Raw genomic sequence first — 17,429 nt, 5'->3', positions numbered from 1 at the left:
CACCCCCGCTCAGGTCAGAAGCATGCAAAAAGCTTAAAATGGCGATCTTGGGCCAGGGACTAGGAAAGACTTGGAGAAGGGGGATTTCGCTTTACTGCGTTTTCCCAGTTGAAAATTGTTCCCTGCGAGGCGCGATTTGTTGTTTGTGGGTCTGATTTGTGCGTGTGGCTTGGGCTCCTGCGGTTTTTGGCTCGGCCGGGGGCCTCTGGCAGCGGTGCTGGGGCCGGAAGAGGTGGAGGTGAAGGGCTGCCCTCCACGTCCCTCCCTCCCCCAGACACCCGGGCTGCGTATGGCGTTGGAACAGGGCATTTGGAATGTTGTAAGTTTTTTGTCTCCCCTTTGAAATTTTGTTTCCTTTTTTTTATAGTTAACGTTTAAAAATTTTTTCCCGTTGGTTTCCAAAAGCAGCTTACAAATGAGTGGTTGGGAAATTTCTGTGTGCATGGTAAGCGGTTTTCTCCTGAAAGGGAGTGAGGCTTTAGTTAGATTTTATTGTAATTTTGGTGGCGAGGGAAAGCCTAGCCAGAGTTCAAGCTCGGGGTTCAAGATTCATTTCTGCTGCAGGTACTGGGGACCCTCAGGACCCTTCTCTGACACCTGGAGAAAATGTGGAGGAAACGGGAGCAGTGGAGGGAGGCTGAGGGGACTTACCCTGAAAAGTTGGAGCAAAAAGCATCAGAAAAGGCCCAACTGGTGGGGCGGGGGGGACGGGCAGGGGATAAACCTGCTCCCCACAGCACTGGCTACTGGAGACTGTGCGTAAGAAGGGCTCTTTGGGTGCAGAGACAGATGAAACAGTGAAAACTGAGCAGACTGGGGGCGGCCTGGGTCTTATGGTGCTTTGTATATGGATGCGGTCCACACGTATGCCCGGAGGCGACCTGTGTCACACTCACACACACTCACGCATGCCCTCTCATACATGCACACGCACTCTTTTGGCGGGTGAGGGCAGACCCTCGTCCTCTTGGGTTTCCTCTGCAAATCAAAGGTGGCCTTGGCAAATCAGCCCATGGAGACCCTAGCCAGAAGGTGGGCACGGGTGTGTTCATGAGGGGGAGGGGGAGAGAGGCACGCATACCCACGAAGCCTTGCTGGTGGCACGTGTGCAGCCCAAAAGTTTAATTTTATACCATCTCCCCATACCCCGAGCTCGGTTGGGGTGCAGATCTAGGGTAGGAAAAGCTGCGTTCTAGCCCCACCAAAAGCAAAGTCAAGTTTAACAAGCCTACCTCCTAGCTCAAACTGCCCCCATTCTCGTAGGCTCCCCTTTCTCCCCTGCCATCCCCATACCATCTAAACCCTCCCACCCCAACTAATCCCTCTGACTCTGCCTGCTCCCTTCTTGCCTGCCCCCCTCATTTTGGTGCCTCCACCAGGCCAGAGGCAAGAGGGCTTTGGGCCAGACTCCCCATTTGTAATTTCTCCCCTTCCCCCAGACCCCAACAACCTCAATAAAAAATAAATGGCACAGAGTTAGATGTGGAGAGCCTTTAAACAATTTGGCAGAAGGCTGCAGGTGCAGAGGTGGGCACAGAATTAAGGACATTAAAGTGTTTTAAACTGCAGCCTCAAGTTTGCATTTTCTGATGCCTCCTGGTTCCCCTAGGGCCCCCACCCCACCCCCCATCAAGCTAAGATCCAGGAACCTGGCAGTTTCATTTGGCATAGAAGGGGAGATAGAGCACAGAGCCATCAGCAGAGTCCTTTGCTGGGTGTCCCTCTCGGGTCTCTGGACTCTGGGTTTTTCCCTAGAAAAGATGGCCAAGGTCTCTTCTGCTGCTTGAGGAGCAAGGCTGGTTCATTTCAGCAAGAATTTGTGCCGGGGGCGGCAGGGAGAAGCTGTAGATAAGGGAAAGGGAAATACACACCACACTTATAGCATCTCCTGATATAAATAGACACATGTGTACATATCCCTGTGTGTGTACATATGTGTAGGAGTGTGTATCTCTGCAGAAATACATGTGAACATGCATGCATACATACCTACATAGACTAGGCAGGAGATTTCCAGGAGGCTGCATTTCCTCAGGATCTCTCTCCCTTGACCTTAGGTCTCTGGCCAGGGCAGTTGACTGAGGACTCCTCAGCATGCCCCATAGCTGTTGCCCCTGACCTCCGCTGCCTGCACAAGCTCCCTGCCTCGGTTACTCCTGGGGGAAATGGCCGGGATAGGAAGAGCTGGCAATGGGAGATCCAATGGGGTAGAGTCACTCCGTGACACTTCAGGTGGGAGCCAGGGCTGGGGATCTGGTGCAGAGACGGCTGCAATGGCCTCTGGCTGCAGAGTCTGGGGCGACATCCCTCCACTGCGTTGAATGGGGTCAAAGCTCTCTGGAAATTGCTCTGGGGTCTGAGGCCTGGAAAACACTTTTTCCTTCTGGTTGGATTTTTACAGAGCTGGAAAGGAACAGAGAGGAGGCGGGGTCTGGTGAGGCTTAGAGGGCACACCAGGGTCAGCTAGCTGAGGGAGAGCAGGAGTTCTCAGAACATGCTAGGTCAAGGTGGATTGGGTGATTAAATTTAATAGACGCGTTGGAGGCAAGTACTTTCTGTCTTTCTCCCCTGTAAGTCTAGACCCCAAAGAAATTCTAAGAGCCTTAAGGCCAGGAGGACCCCACCAGCCAGGCCTGTGGGGCGAGAACAGCTCCCCTGTGCTCCCTCAGCTGCCCCCACTGCAAGCTGGCCAAGGCCGCAGTGCTGCGAGGGTTGCCTCTTCGAGGGATACTTATGTAAATAATGTTATTTTTAACAGAGGAGATAAAGGCAGAAAACACCACAGGAAATTGGCTGACAGCAAAGAGCGGAAGGAAGAAGAGGTGTCCCTATACTAAACACCAGACGCTGGAATTGGAGAAAGAATTTCTGTTCAATATGTATTTGACACGAGAGCGCCGCCTGGAGATTAGCAAGACCATTAACCTTACAGACAGACAAGTCAAAATCTGGTTTCAAAATCGCAGAATGAAACTCAAGAAAATGAACCGAGAGAATCGAATCCGGGAACTGTCCTCCAATTTTAATTTCACCTGAGCGAGGGGCCTCCCCTCCCATTCACCCTCTTCCCCCCCCCTTCCCTCCTTTCCCTGCCCCTCCTCCCTTTGTGCCTGGTGGTATATATTTTTTTTCCTCCCTGAGTATAAATGCAACACGCCTGCAAAAAAGGCAAAGACCTCAGACACTCCTTTCAAGGGACCTATGGTTCTTGCTGGGAAGATGTGTCCACCTAAAGCATGAGAAACGGGGTGCTGGGTTGTGGGGTGTGGTGTGCCCGCATAGACGAGGGTGGGAGTGTGGCTGGTGTGTGTGTCAATCCCTCACTCACCCACGCACTCACACATAGCATCCCATTCTCCAGGCAAAGTTAAGGTCGAATCCACCCGATTATAGGGGGAAAAAAGAGGGAAAAAAATCAACCAGAGAAGGTCTGTAATCTCGAAGAGCACAGTCAGAATCGCTCCTTCCTTGCTGCATTTCCTCCTTAGAATAATAGACGTTTTTGGAAAGTTCGGCTAGTGTTTGTGTGTTTGTCATAGCGTCCAGCGCCGGTACCAAACCCTCTCTGTGTCTTCACCTCCCAATCGTTCTGAGAATCTGCTTGAAGTCTCGTATTTGTACTGCTTTCTGCTTTTCTGCCATTCTCCCAGCACCCCCACATCCCCCATGCACTGCCATCTCAGAAAATCCATCCAGAGGAGCAAAAAAAATTTTTTTTAATTTAAAATAGAACATAGTGAAGCAAAGGCAGAGTGCCCCTCCCCCAAATATCACCCTGTCCCTGTCTGGGAGTTGTGTTATTTAAAGATATTCTGTACGTTGTATCTTTTGCATGTAGCTTCCTTAATGGAGAAAAAAATCCTAATAAATTTCCAGAATCATGATCCTCACATGGGTGGTTTTTTGTTTTTAGTGTTTTTTTTTTTAGCGACACCCTCCCCCCAAAGAGGCTGAGTGTGTGGATGTGTGTGTTTTGTGTTTGACTCATCTCCTAGAGCCTTTCTAGAACGTCTCTTGGCGGGTTTAATGTAAGTGAGAGACCATAACGTTGATTTAAATATTATCCAGGTGACCACAATAAGTCAAGGTCATAAAACAGTAATGTCAGGACGGTCTTGGTGCGCGCGAGAGGTGGATTTTATGATCTGCAAATATAATGTGGTGCTGCAGTAAAAGATGCATTTAAAGGTGACTGGAGGAGGGAAAGAGGCAGAGAGCAAACTGCAATCTCGAGGAGCAGACGGATCTGATTGCCTGGGGTGCCGGGCCAGGCGCACCCCACTGCTGCTCGGGGGAACCCCAAGAGCCCCCCACCTATCCGAGGAAAGGAATAAACTTAACCGCCGGAGGGGGGCAAGGAGCTCAGCCACCACCCCCCCCTCGACAGCAGCAGCAGAAGCACGGGCAGCGGCAAGAGGAGGAGGACGACGACGAGGCAGCGACAAGGTAAGAGAAGCGGTTTCTTGTTCTTCTCTTGGCGCTGGAGTGGGGAACAGCGGCGTCCCCAGGTGCCCAGCGCGCAGTGGGCAGAGCAGGGTGGAAGGTGTTTCATGCATCCGCGCTTGCTGAGAGCCCAGGCTTGCCTTGTGGCGGCTCGCGGTGGAGGGCAGTGGCCGTGAGCTCCCCGTCCCCAGCCCTGTTGCCGTGGGGTTCGGCGGTCAAAGGAGTAAATTGGTGGTTTTGGGCTTCTTTCTTTACTCGGTCACTTAGGGTCTCCTTGAGTGCGACACATGGGTCTAGACGTCTCTCATTCTGGCCGTCTGCTGGGGGAAGCGGAGGGAGGATGGGCTAGAGAGTGTTGGAGCTTGAAGCTTAGGTCTTCCTGCTTTCTGCTGGTTTGGATGTGAGCCTTAGCCAGGCTCTCGGTCCCCACTCTGCCCGGCCGTGGGGCTTTGCCAGGCAAGTGGCCCGATCGGAAGAGGCTCTGGAGTGGTTCGGCCACACATAGACGAAGGGAAGCCGGAGTCCAGCTGAGAGACGGAGAAGATCAGAGGGAATCTAGGAGGAGAGCACAGGAGAGCCAGAAGGGCAAGACAGGGGACCCAGCTGGAGAGTGGAAGGACACTCCAGCTTCCCCCAGGGCCAGGGCCAGAGGCAGGGGGGTAGCTCCGCTGCGGTGCTAGGGGCGGGGCGGGGGTTTGGCAGCTGGAGGTCCCATTTCACCAGAGTCTCTCTGAGCGATTTGTTTAGACTAGCAGCTGATGGGGCAGGCAGGCCCCCTACCCACCCAGCCACCCAAAGTCTACTCTCTCGTCCTTAGGGAGGTCGTGAGGGCGGAAAGGGGGATGGGGCTGAATTTCTTCCTTCCCCAACCCCCTTCCCTTCTCCTGATAGATGCAAAGCTGAATCTCCCGCCCTGTTCGCTCAGCTGATCTGTGGCTTAGGTAGTTTCATGTTGTTGGGATTGAGTTTTGAACTCGGCAACAAGAAACTGTCTGAGTTACATCAGTCGGTTATCGTCGAGGGCCCCAACCCACCTACCCCGCTCCTACCCTCCCCGGTGGGACTGCCCCCAGCGCCCCTCCTAGATAAGGCAAAGTGGGTACAGGCTGAGGTGGGCTAGCTGTGAGTGGGGCTACACCACAAGTCTGGAGAACCCCACTTTATCCTTTCCACTCCTCAGCCTGTCCCCATCCCCGTGATTGAGGGAGAGGAGTTTTTCCTGCAGCTATTGTTTCCTGGGCCCAGCTGATGGAGACAGACAAAGAAGGTCTAACCAATTCCAAGGAAATTCAGGAATTTGAGTAAGAGGTGGCCTGGCGGGCCAGCTCAGTTGGGTAGCAGGGTGGGGCAGGATGATTAAGAGAGAAAAGACCGCAGAAAGAGAAAGGGGTCTCTGGAAGAGTTAGCTTCTCCTACCTTCCACCTCCAAGGAAAAAAATCTGCCTCCAGTCGGCTGGGGCTGGAGCTTCTCCTTAGGAAAGTGGGGTGCCTGGGGTCCTGAGAGTTGGGGAACTCTGACCAGCAGCTCAGCCACCTCGCCTTCCCCTTCTGTATCTCCGTCGCCAGGAGAAGGGCACATTTAGGGTGTTAGTAGGCTGGAGGAAAGCCATCCAGTCCAAGTAGAACCCCCCCCACACCTACCCTACTGGGAAACATCAGGGCAGGAATCTGGCTCTGGTCTCTTTCTAGCTGTCTGTTACCCGTAGGCCTTGGTGTGTTGTGTCTGTGCCTGTCTGGCAGCTGCTTGTCTTTGCGCTGTGTGGAAATGTCTGGGTGAAGGGAGGCTGCCAGCGCCCACCATTACCATATTGCTGGGGAGGTTGTCGGCTGATGCCAGGGGGAGGAGGGGAGGGTCTGGGTTAGGGAGAATCCAAGCAGTGTGCAACTTTGCAAAGCTTCTTCCCCTCCTTGGCCCCTCTGGTTGCTCAATTCTGGTCCTGGTTACTAGAGAGAGGGCTCTCCAGCGAGGTTTCGCTGACTGCAGAGAAAACTGGGGAGGACCAGGGAGAATGGGGAGATACACCCCCGTTCTCAGAGAGACTGGGAAAGAGAAAGCCAGGTTCTTGGTTCTCTTACTTTGGAATTATTATGATTCTTAAAACATTATAGACTTTCAGACAAGGGAACAAAATCATGTCCCCGGAACACAGTATATACATGGAGTTCTGTATTCACGCAGTTGTCTGCTGGGGGCTTATGTGTAACCTTGGATGAGTGTGGGTCTCTGGTTCTATATCTCTGTCTCCTCCAGGCTCTCTCAGATCCCCTGTGTATATTTTTGTACACATTCGTGTATCTTTCTCTCTCTCGTGTACGAAGAGACCCAATGGAGACTAGAGGAGAAAATGGGAATAGGGCCTTCCTTCTCCCCAGCTGAAACTGTCAGTCTGTCTTTCTGTCTGTCCCCCAGCCCTTGGTAGGGGAAAAAAATCTCTTCCCTTGGAAGGAAGTGCTCAAATCGCCCTATGGCTCCAGGGGAAATGGGGAGGTTTTCAGAGAGGAAGGCCACCTGGTACAAGGCAGGCAAGGGCTTCCCCAGTTTGGGAGCCCCTAGCAGTCTCTGAGTTTTCAGGCTGTCAGAAGCCCGGGGCCAGCTGGAGTGAAGGGAGTCCCAGGCAGGGGCTGGGTGCTCAGGAGTGCCTGGCTTGGAGACAGCATCCCTGATGGGCCGAAATTCACCAATGAACGACTTCTGTGCTTTGGGTCTCTCTGCCCCAATATCTGTTTCAGAGCTGGTGGGCTTATGGGGTGGGTGGCCCCCCCATATCCTGGGGAATGGGGTACATTCTCACAGGGCCAAGGTGAGGGCCAGTCTGGTGGCCAGAGTCCACCAAGGGGCCCTGGGGCCGTGGATCATGGCTAAGGCAATGGTGATTATTTATTCTCTTCGCTGGAAGGGAGTCTTCAAAAGAAACAGCATGAAGAGGAGGGAAAAAATTATCTCTCGTCTGCGGATATTAAGATGGATTTTTATTTCTTAAAGGACCCTCCCCGCCAAGAGTGCTTGAGCGTAAACTTAATATATGCTCCGCAGCCCAACTCCAGAAATCGCAATAAAAGTTAAAACCTCCCCTACTGTTTTTTTTTAATTATGATATGGGAAAGAGGAGCAGGATTTATAGGGCTGAACTCTCGGCGTGTGAGTGTTTAAGACTTGCAGGAGAAGGAGGAAAAGGCAAGAGCTCGCCAAGGAGAGCCTTGGTCTCTGAGATCTCTCGCCTGCCTGCGGGGGCTCCGGCTTAGCCGGCCGAGCCTCTGTGGCCTCCCTGGGACCTCGGCTCCCCAGCACCCTCCGCCCGGGCCCACCGGCCTGCCTCGGCTCGCTCGGAGATGCAGCCCTTCTCGGGAACAGGTGAAGGGCAGCGGGGCCAGGGACAGGGGGCTGCAGGTGGGAGCGTCAGGACACTGGGCTTTGTGTGGGTCCCATGCAGGGGAGGAGGTTTGCAGCCCCGGGCAAGGCCGCGGCCCGAGGGTGGCCAGTGGGCGCCTTGGCTAGGAAGGGTGTCCGGCCGGGCGCGAGAGCACGAACAGGGTGGATTGTGTGTGGACTTTGGCCGCAGACGGAGCGGAGCGGGCTCCTGGGCAGAGGCCAGCTGCGAGGCGGGCAACCGGAGATTGAGTCTGTAGTAAGGACCTTGAGGTCTGTTTGGTGTTTGGGCTGCGGGGGCGGCGGCCCAGAGTGTGCAGCGCACAGCGCGCGGGGCGCGGCGGCCAGCGTGGGCGAGGCGGCAGGCCCCGCACACCTCTGCAGCTGCAGGGCCGGGCCCAGGACGTCTGAACTGAGGCCCACCAAGGGTCAGAGCGTGAAAAATAAATGCAGTTAAAGGTCTTTCTTTCTTTCTTTTCCACGTAAGAGGTCCTTTCTTTCTTGTCTCTTTCGGAGCTACCTGGATTTGGTCCAGAACAGGTTGCCCGCGGGAGGGCCCCGCGAGCGGCAGAGCGCGAGGGAGGGAGAGAGGGAGGGAGGGCGAGGAAGAGGGAGGGAGGGAAGAAGGGCGGGCAGCGGCGGCTGCGGTGGCCGGGGCTTCCCTCCCCCGGCGGAGGCGGCTTCCCTGCATCTGTGGCCGTGGGGAGCCGAGGAGCAGGTAACGAAGGCGCTTCCCGAGGCGGGATTGGACCAAGCCAGAGGGACCGAGGCTTCCGGGTCTCTGCCCAACGCCCTGGAGGGGAGAGAAGGTAGGGAGATCGGCGCTCACCCGGCCTGGCACAGAGGCCTGGGGAATGTTGAACCTGTATTCGATTTCAGGCTCACACTCATGTTGTGAGTCTGTCTGCCTCCGGAGATGCGGTTTGCCTGGCTGCCTGTCTGTCCGTCCGTCTGAGACGTCCCAAACCCTAGGCTGTCCTTCCAAAGGCTGGAAAAAATCGGGCAAATTCGTCGGAATGTACACTTTCATTCACTGGATTCTCTGCAACTCAGCGGAGCTGCTTGGTGCGCGCCCAAGTTGGAGGGAGCATTCCTCCTGCTTTCTGGCTGCCGGATCCTCTGGTTCCCTCCACCATGGGCTGAGTTTCCGGCTCCAGGTTCGCGGCTTGCCCTGAGGTTTGAGGCCAGACAGCTCCTAGCCTGGCAGGGAAGGCGGGGGAGAGACTAGCGGCTCTGGCCCCTTAATTGTACTTCGGACCCTTATTGTCTCTCCTTTCGCCACCTCGGCTTCCTCAGTCTGGGCTCCAAAGTCACTGCAAATTTCCTTGCGACACACACATACCACAAAGATCGGGTAACCAGGCGCCCAAGGCCACGGGGGCTCCAAGCGCAGAGCACCCCTAGCTCTGGGGCCGCTGCCCCTCCAGCCACTCCCCAGGCGGGGAAACCGGACCGGGCTGGGGGAGGTGGAAATAGCCCCGTTTGCTGTGGGGCGGCTGGGCAGGGGGCTGGTGGGAATGTAGGCCGTGGCGTTGAGAGGGCCACGTTCACAGCCCCTGGGGGTTTCACTCCTGCTGGGTTTAGCGGCTGGACTCCTAGTGTGTAGGGATCCCGGGTACCCACCTGGGGTGGGTGCAGGACGCTGGTCTCCTCGCCGCAGGCCAGGAGAATTCAGTTTCTGCTTCCAGTGCAGGCCTGAGCTAGGAGGAGTTGTGTGTGTGGGTGTGTTTTTCCCAACAAAGAGGGATCAGGAGAGAAAAGGGGGGAAAGTAGAGGGGAACCAAGGAGGGGGCGGGGAGGAGGAGAGGGCAGCGGAGAGGTGAACTGAGCCCATTTCAGGGGGAGAAGGAAAATGAAAGCAAATGGAGTACACACAGCCTCCTCCGCGCTGACGAGCCGGGAGCGGGCGCCCTGCCTTCGGGCTCGGGGATGACCCACTGGGGGACCGGGGAAAGCCTGTTTTAAATTTAATCCGAACTTGGCGGTGTGGATTGAACCGGAGGGAATTTAAATCACTAAAAGGGAGGTGCAGGGCAAGGGGAGGGGATGAGGCTAACCTGCCTGTCTTTCTGTCTGTCTGTCCTTCCCACGGTGGTGCTAGCTTGATTGTGGTCCCAGCTGTCCAGGTCTGAGGTGATGCAGTAAGGGTGCTCCGCCCCCTGAGGGGCCTCTCCTGTGCCCAGTGCCGTCTTTTGGGGTCAGAAGAGAGCTCTAAGAACTAGAGTGGATGCACAGTTGCTAGCTAAAGTTGGGGTCCCTCCGCCCGTCCCCAGCAGGGACTCCCAGTGGCCTCCAGTCCCTTGGGTTCCCAATCGGTGATGAGGAAAATTGAAGGGAGTGGTGTGGGTGAGAGGGAGGCTGGGAACCGGGCAGGAGATTCAGCAGGCGTAACTGAACCTGGGAAGACAAACCCCTCCTGCTTGGTGATCCCACACCCTTTGTGCCCCGACACATCCAAGCGTGGATTTGGGGGGAGCCTGAAGGTCTGCTTCGGAGCCCTGACCTGCCACCCTATCTCCAAATGCAGAGAAGGGGGGCACTACCCACATGCAGTTGTGGAACCCGAGGGACCTCGGCCTGGTGGCCCGGTGAACTCAGGGACTCCCAGGCTCTTCCAGCCCCCCTCCTCCTGGCTGCCTCTCTCAGCAAGGCCTAGGCAAAATGGGGCATTGGTGGGGAGGGGGCTGTGGGCGAGGCCTGCTTCCTGATCCACAGCTGTGTCTGTGCCTGAGTGAGGAGGGTCTGAGTTCATGCTCCGAAATGAAGGCGACAATCTCCCCTCGGTTTGACAGGGGATTTGACGGCTGCAGAGTACATGGGCCTGCTGATCCAGGCTGCCCCACTGCTGCTGCCTCTGCTGGGTGGGCAGGCTGCTCAGGAGGTGAAAAGAAGGCGGTGACCGAAGTGGGCAGCAGAGAAAGGGGCATCTGTTTACAGCCAGTACGTCTGGGGTCTCTCCCAAATAGTAGAGGCCCACAGGAGAGGGGCTGTAGGGGCATCTTTCTTCTAAGAAGACTGAGGTTGGGACAGATGGGCTCTGTTCCCTGGCGAAGACGCAGAGAAGGAGCGGGTGTGAAACCTTCTCCTTCCTCATGTCTTCTTTGCTCCTTGACGAGTCCGTGGCTCAGCTCCCAGCTGCCTGGGCGGCTGCCTAGGCCGAGATAGGGTTCTATATCCCAGAGGCCTGGTGTACCCACCTCAGCAGGTCGCCCGGGAGAGGCAGGAGAGAAGGCCTCTTGCTCCTTTGTGTCCAGACAGAAGTGGCCGCCGCGCCCGGAGCCGGTCCCGCGGCAAAGGCCCGGCCAGCCAGCGGGCTGCACAATGCCACGGCTGCTCGCTCGGCCAGCCCGCGCCCTACCCCGTCCTGCCTTCCTGTCACTGCCCTTCCTCCGGCTCGCTCTCTACACGCCTTCCTTTCCCTGCTCTCCCCCTCTTTTCATCCTGCCTCCCCTCTTTTCTGTAATTCTCCCCTCTTTCTTTTATCCTAATCCGTTTTCTTTTTTCCTTCCCTCCTTCCTTCCTCCCTTCCTCTCTATGGGCCTGGCGCCGGGCTTCAATCTTGTTGTCTCAGGCTGTCTCGGGCTCTGTCCTCTGATGTCCCCTTGGTCGCAGTCTGGCCCCAGGCCCTCTGACGGCTACACAGCTCTGCTCAGCATTGCCAGCAGTCACCCCAGAGCTAGGCAGGGTCCCCAGCCGCCTGGGCTGGGGGAGGTGCTGATGGCGCTGGGGATCTGGAGGAAGCCTCGGCAGGGGAACAGGAATCTCCTGTCTTTTCCTCGAAATGGTGAGGGAGAATTTTTGATTGACAGCTAACCCGACTCCATCAAGGCCAAAGAGGTATGCTGTTTCTTGGTGTAATTTGGATTTCCCAGACCAGTCCAGGCCGGGGCAGGAGAACATAATCAGAGCCGAGGGTAAAGAGGCTGAGGTCCCGGGTCGTCTCTTCCCAGCCGGGTACTTCTCACGTCACGCGCCCCACCCCCCCCATGCGTCGAAATCCCAGCCCTGCTAGACCGAAAAGGACATAACCGGGGTGGTGGTGGTGGGATAAGTAGGGACTGGGGAGGGGGCCTGGCAGGCTGGGGTCAGTGCTTCGAGCTGCAGATCTATCCTTCCCCCTCAACTTCCCCCCACCCCAAACACACATATTACACTCTCTGGGACACCTCTCTCTAGCCCTTCTCCTCCCCAGAGGAGACAGGTCGACAGAGATGTGCGGTGGGGGGGAAGCAGCCTCTGCCCCCCACCCCTGGCATTTGGTCCCTTCCTGGGGACAAGAGGGGAAAGAAGGGCAGGCGTCTCGGATCTGGGAAAACTCATCCTTCACTGCTGCCTCAGAGCCTGTGTCTTAGCCTCAGCTCCTGCCTATTTCCCCTAGCGCAAACTGGACTCTTCCCTGCTGACCCTGAAATTGTACCCCTCCTTCAAACTCACTCTGCCCTGCCTAGGGTACATCTGTCTCTGGGGACATCACCTGCTCTTCTCCCCCGCCCCCAGCCAACTTCCCTGCCCCCTCTCTTGCACCCACACTGAGAATTTCCTGCTTGCCTAAAGCGCACTTTTGCTAAATCACCATGGGACAGTGTGATGGAAAGCAGAGGGCTGGGCAATGAACCCCAGATTCAAGGAGGAAGGTAGCGACCAACTTATTGGGGGGAGGAATCCAAGTTGTGTGATCTTCCCTACAATCACACTACCCCTCCAGAATTCCTGTGTCTGACTCCAAAGAAATTGCTTTCTCCCATTCCTCTGTAGCTTTTTTCCCGGTCCAAAAACAGCCTACAATTTTATTTAATGAAAGACACATTTATGAACAATCAAATGATCCTCATAAAATTTTTATTGAAGGACGTAAAAACAAGCTACTTGCCCACGACCGAGGTCGCCCTCTCGCCTTGCCCGCTCTCACCCTGGCTCTCTGCAGACAGAGCCCTGGAGTGACTTCTTTTTGGGGGGCGGAGGAGGGCAGGAGGTCTCAGAGGTGGAGTTGGGGGCAAAGGACGGCGAGCAGGAAGACGGGATGGGGACACCCCACTGAAGTTGTGTAGGTCTCTCCTCCACTTCTTCAGGCTGGCAAAGAAAGATAAATAGATACAGACAATAAATTTAAAATAAAGGCGTTTGCATATCTGTGCCAAAGCCATGCGAGGACTTCTGGTGACAAAGGTGTACGAGGTCCCGAGGTCCTACCCCTCCCACCCGCGGACCACCTTCCCCAAGCTTCCTCTGCCCCAAATTTGGGGGGCTGAGTTGGCCAGTGGCAGAAGGACGCTCCCCTTCCCCTCCTTCCCTCCCTCCACCCCAGCTTCCCCAGTCCCCTCCCACTCTCCCTCCCTCGCTGCTGCTGCTCCTGAAAGAAATACATACATACACACGGTTTAAAACCGTATTTTTAAAAGCCACGTTCGGAACTGACAATCGCTGATCTCGGCTTGCGCAGAGACTGCGGGAGCGTCGGGGCCGACAGAGACGGATTACGTCAAGAAATAGTTCCTCCACCTACCTCGGCCGGCCTCTCCGCCCCTGCGGGGCTCCCGCACCCAGCTCGGCCTCGGGGGTCCGGAAACCCTGGCTTCGGGGAGTGGCACTTGCACCCCATCAAGAAATCCTCCCGGGGGTGGGGGCGGAGGCCATCTGCTTAGGGGTAGACACGAGCCAGGGGCTTCTCTGCTGACATGCGAGTTGTCCTGAGGGGGTGGCCGGGTCCTTGGGTCCAGAGTTGCGAACCCCCAGGAAAACGCAGGTCGCGGGGATCAGCAGAGAGAAGAGGGTGGGAGAAGGTTAAAAAAAAAAAAAAAAAAGCCAGGAAAAAAAGCCCCTGCGCATTGATCCGCGCCGTATTTTTGGGTAAATACGATCACGTGGGGGCCGGGGAGCCAATGAGCTGCGGGGAAAAGGCTGGAAAAATAATTACCTGCCTTGATTGTTCTGTGAGCAGATAAAAAGTACATATACAGTTCATACAATAATCTTATGTATGTAAAACCCTGTTACGATGTCGGCGACGGGGCCCATCAGTAACTATTACGTGGACTCGCTCATCTCTCACGACAATGAAGACCTCCTAGCGTCCAGGTTTCCGGCCACGGGGGCTCACCCCGCCGCCGCCAGACCCAGCGGTTTGGTGCCGGACTGTAGCGATTTTCCGTCCTGTAGCTTCGCGCCCAAGCCGGCCGTGTTCAGCACGTCGTGGGCGCCCGTGCCCTCGCAGTCGTCCGTGGTCTACCACCCGTACGGTCCCCAGCCCCACCTCGGCGCCGACACGCGCTACATGCGGACTTGGCTCGAGCCGCTGTCCGGCGCCGTCTCCTTCCCCAGCTTCCCGGCCGGGGGTCGTCACTACGCCCTCAAGCCGGACGCCTACCCCGGGCGCCGCGCCGACTGCGGCCCGGGCGACGGCCGCAGCTACCCGGACTACATGTACGGCTCGCCCGGGGAACTGCGCGACCGCGCCCCGCAGACCCTGCCCTCGCCCGAGGCGGACGCCCTCGCCGGCAGCAAGCACAAAGAGGAGAAGGCCGACCTGGACCCCAGTAAGTTGGGAGCAATTTTCCTTTACAACCCGCGCGGGAGGGGAGGGGAGGCCGGGCGGGGGGGAGCCGGATTACAGCCCCTCCGAGCGGCGCAGGGAGCGCGGGAGAGGGGCGAAGGCGAGGGGGTGAGGACTCAATAAAAGCGAATTACCTTGGGGAGCTTTCAGGGGCAGGAAGGTCTGAGAAGGGCGCCCAGGGAGCCAGGTTGGGAGAAGGCTGAAGGGGGCTCCTCTCCCAGGAGCTGGCTTTGATGAGACCCCCGCCCACACACCCCCGGCCCAGGCTTTTTGGCTCAGTCGCAACTTTCGAAGAAATGCAGACAGGGCCAGGGGATGGGGTGGGGGCAAGGTTCATTTTATGGTTTGGGGTGGGATGGGAGAGAGATGGGGAGGACACTGGGGGCAGAGAGGAAATAACCCCAAGGAGAAAAGCCACCCCCTACCTCCCAGGCAGTGTAGGGGTCCTCACTCCACTAGAGATTCATAAAACAGAGGGTCCATGGGCTTCTCCCCCAGGAAGCCTGGGTGAGGGGTCTGGGGGCTTTCCCAGCCTAGGAACTTGGAGAGATCAGGACTTCCAGAGTTGGGGGAGAGAAGTGGGGTCCCAGTCTCCTTAAACTTGAGAGCCCTCTTCTGAGTGTCTGCAGGAGAGAGGGGTGGGAATGGGGGTCAGGGAGGAGGAGTGGGGAGCGGGAAGCGGTATCTCCCCAGATTAGAGAATTGTACACACACACACACACACACACACACACACACACACACACACACGCCAATCAGGGAAACAGGAGCCTTCTGAGTATTGCAAAGAAAGGCAGGGGTAGGTGAGGTGAGGTGGGGTGGGGGGACAGGTGAGAGCTGCAGGTCCAGAGAAAGAGGAAAGAAGGGGAAACAGCAGGGGAAGGGGTGCAGCCCCTGGGTGTGAGGAAGTGTCTGGGGGAGTCCCAGGAGGGGGTTGCAGGAAATCCTTTCCTGCAGCCCCATCAGGGGCCAGGGCCTAATTATACCCCTCTGAAGGCTTCCCTCCTTGCCCTCAGCTACTCCCATAAACCTGAAATTGGAGGCTTGGCTCCTGCAGAGCCTGTCCTGGGGCTGGCAGGAGGAGGGGGCACTGGAAGCCAAACAGGGAAGCTAAGATACAGGGGAGCCTGTCCCCAAGGCCAGCAGCTCCCTGGGGAGAGGAGAAAGGCTTTTCCCATCCCAGCATCACTCTGAGAATTCGCCTCAGCAGGGTTGAATTCTGAGAGAGCGGAGATGGGGCGCTGGAGAGGGTAGTGAGGGGCTTGGGGACTCTCAGGGTCAGGAAGCAGAACTGCTGAAATTTCAGGACTTGGTCGTGGGCTGGGAAGATGGGAGGGGGCAGAGGAGGAGGGAAGTGGGGAGGAGAGAGACGTCGCTATAAAAATAAAAAACAAGAGAGAGAAGCGTTTATGGGCCTATGAAACGGTTGGGAATTTGGACTTTTTATAGGGATATTCTCGAATTACTACTCTTGAAGCTGAGGACCAGACTGTAGAGGCTTTGATAGCTTCGATTTCCTATCGTTTTAGGTGCTGGAAACCGAGGAGGGGGAAGATGAGGAGGGGGGAGAACGCAAAGGAGTAAGGGGGGAAATTCCTCAAGCAAAACGTGCCCAAATTCAGGTTCAATTATTGGGTTTGGGGAGCCTGGCTGAGGCTGGGGGGGTGGTGCCAGGCGTCCTGGACTGGAAAGGGGCTCCACTGACCCCTGCCTGTGTTTGGCCCTCCAGGCAACCCCGTGGCCAACTGGATTCACGCCCGCTCCACAAGGAAGAAGCGCTGCCCCTACACCAAGTATCAGACGCTGGAACTGGAGAAGGAGTTTCTCTTCAATATGTATTTAACCAGGGACCGTCGGTACGAGGTGGCCCGGGTTCTCAACCTCACCGAGCGGCAGGTCAAAATCTGGTTTCAGAACCGGAGGATGAAGATGAAAAAGATGAATAAAGAAAAAACCGACAAGGAGCAATCCTAAACCCTGCCGCAGCCTGCTGCCTCTGCACAGCCAAGGGAAAAACAAAAAACCCACAAAAATACCCCGACGCAGGCGGGAGACAGCACGAAAAAGAAAAGGAATGAGCAAGATAGAGAAAAGCCAATCGGCTTAAAAAGGAAAAAAAAAGGGAAAGGGAGAAGGAAAACTCTTGCGAGATTTGGGAGGGTTCAGTGTTGAGAAATTGGTGTTTTAGTTAGTTCTACCCAGCAAGGAGGAGGAGGCCGGGAGAGAAACAGCGTTCTCTTCTCCCAGCGCAACTGAAATAAATGACACACACAAATGTGATTTTTTTCCTCCTTTCTTCAGAGAAGCCAGTACTTGAATCGCTATATTTCTATTTTTTTTTCTCCTGTGTTGTATTTGGTCCGGGCCATCCTTCCCCAGGCCTGGGGTGCTCTGCGTGCAGATTTTGTACAAAAAAAAAAGACACACACGTATACACAAGAACGCTTCCCAGCCCAGGAGCTGGGGGCGAGGGCCGGGGACCATGCCGCAGGCTGGGTCCGGCGGCTCAGGCCAGCGCCTCTGGCGTGTACATAGCAGTGTCAACTCATCTCCAGAGTCCGTCCTGTAACGTGCTTCTGTTTGTTGTGGTAGAACAGCTCTGTGTTAATATATCGAAGTCACTTAAAAAACCAGAAACCCAACCGTATCCAGTTCTCGTTATTTCTCCTCCCTGTGGCTCTCAGGCTTCTGGCGTGGAGGAAGCAAGTGCTTAGATCCTTTCGGGGAGGCGGGAGCCAGGCAAGGGGCTCCCTCTGCTTCGGAAGGGCAAGTCCCCAGCCGCTTCTCCAGGCTGGGTGCGATGGGGCTGAGGGCTCCCAGGGTGCAGTGGAGGCTGCCGAGGCCCGGGTCCAGTTGTGCCTGCCCAGGCTGGCTGCCTGTGAGTCTCCTGGTAGCTCGATGGAGTCCCTGGGGGTGGGGGCACAGCATGAATGGTTTTCCCAGGCTGTAATTAATTGTAATAATTTATGAGTACATGAGATTGGAGAGAAGAGATAGGTAAAGATGAAAGTTGGGTGCTGGGTGAGGGCCCGGGCTGGATTCTTGCCCGGCTGCATCGGTGCTTCGAGG

General features: G+C 56.2%; 3 protein-coding genes and 1 long non-coding RNA gene across 4 annotated transcripts in view; 3 read left to right on the top strand and 1 right to left on the bottom strand.

The window, feature by feature from the left end:
- Positions 1–3,890, top strand: part of HOXC10 (homeobox C10) — a 5,065-nt gene extending 1,175 nt beyond the window's left edge. The window contains exon 2 of the mRNA XM_024736805.1: positions 2,759–3,890. Within this exon, the coding sequence (XP_024592573.1) occupies positions 2,759–3,036 (278 nt within the window). The 3' untranslated portion in view covers positions 3,037–3,890. The remainder of the gene's footprint in view (positions 1–2,758) is intronic.
- A 4,652-nt stretch (positions 3,891–8,542) lies between these two features.
- Positions 8,543–17,429, top strand: part of HOXC4 (homeobox C4) — a 60,429-nt gene continuing 51,542 nt past the window's right edge. The window contains exon 1 of the mRNA XM_024736659.1: positions 8,543–8,619. The gene's annotated coding sequence lies outside the window, so the exon portion shown is untranslated. The remainder of the gene's footprint in view (positions 8,620–17,429) is intronic.
- On the bottom strand, positions 12,633–13,307 carry LOC112394114 (uncharacterized). Its single transcript, XR_003002096.1, has 2 exons — positions 13,178–13,307; positions 12,633–12,880 (listed from the first exon to the last, which is right to left on the bottom strand). It is a non-coding gene; the product is annotated as an uncharacterized LOC112394114 (long non-coding RNA).
- On the top strand, positions 13,319–17,002 carry HOXC9 (homeobox C9). Its single transcript, XM_024736661.1, has 2 exons — positions 13,319–14,343; positions 16,090–17,002. Exons 1-2 carry the CDS (start codon positions 13,806–13,808, stop codon positions 16,332–16,334), a joined length of 783 nt encoding a protein of 260 aa, XP_024592429.1. The 5' UTR covers positions 13,319–13,805; the 3' UTR covers positions 16,335–17,002.

This window comes from Neophocaena asiaeorientalis, unplaced genomic scaffold (genome assembly GCF_003031525.2).
Source record: "Neophocaena asiaeorientalis asiaeorientalis breed wild unplaced genomic scaffold, Neophocaena_asiaeorientalis_V1.1 scaffold134, whole genome shotgun sequence".
NCBI lineage: Eukaryota > Metazoa > Chordata > Mammalia > Artiodactyla > Phocoenidae > Neophocaena > Neophocaena asiaeorientalis.
Note: the sequence above shows the minus strand (reverse complement) of the source record. Positions and strands in the feature narration are given on the sequence as shown.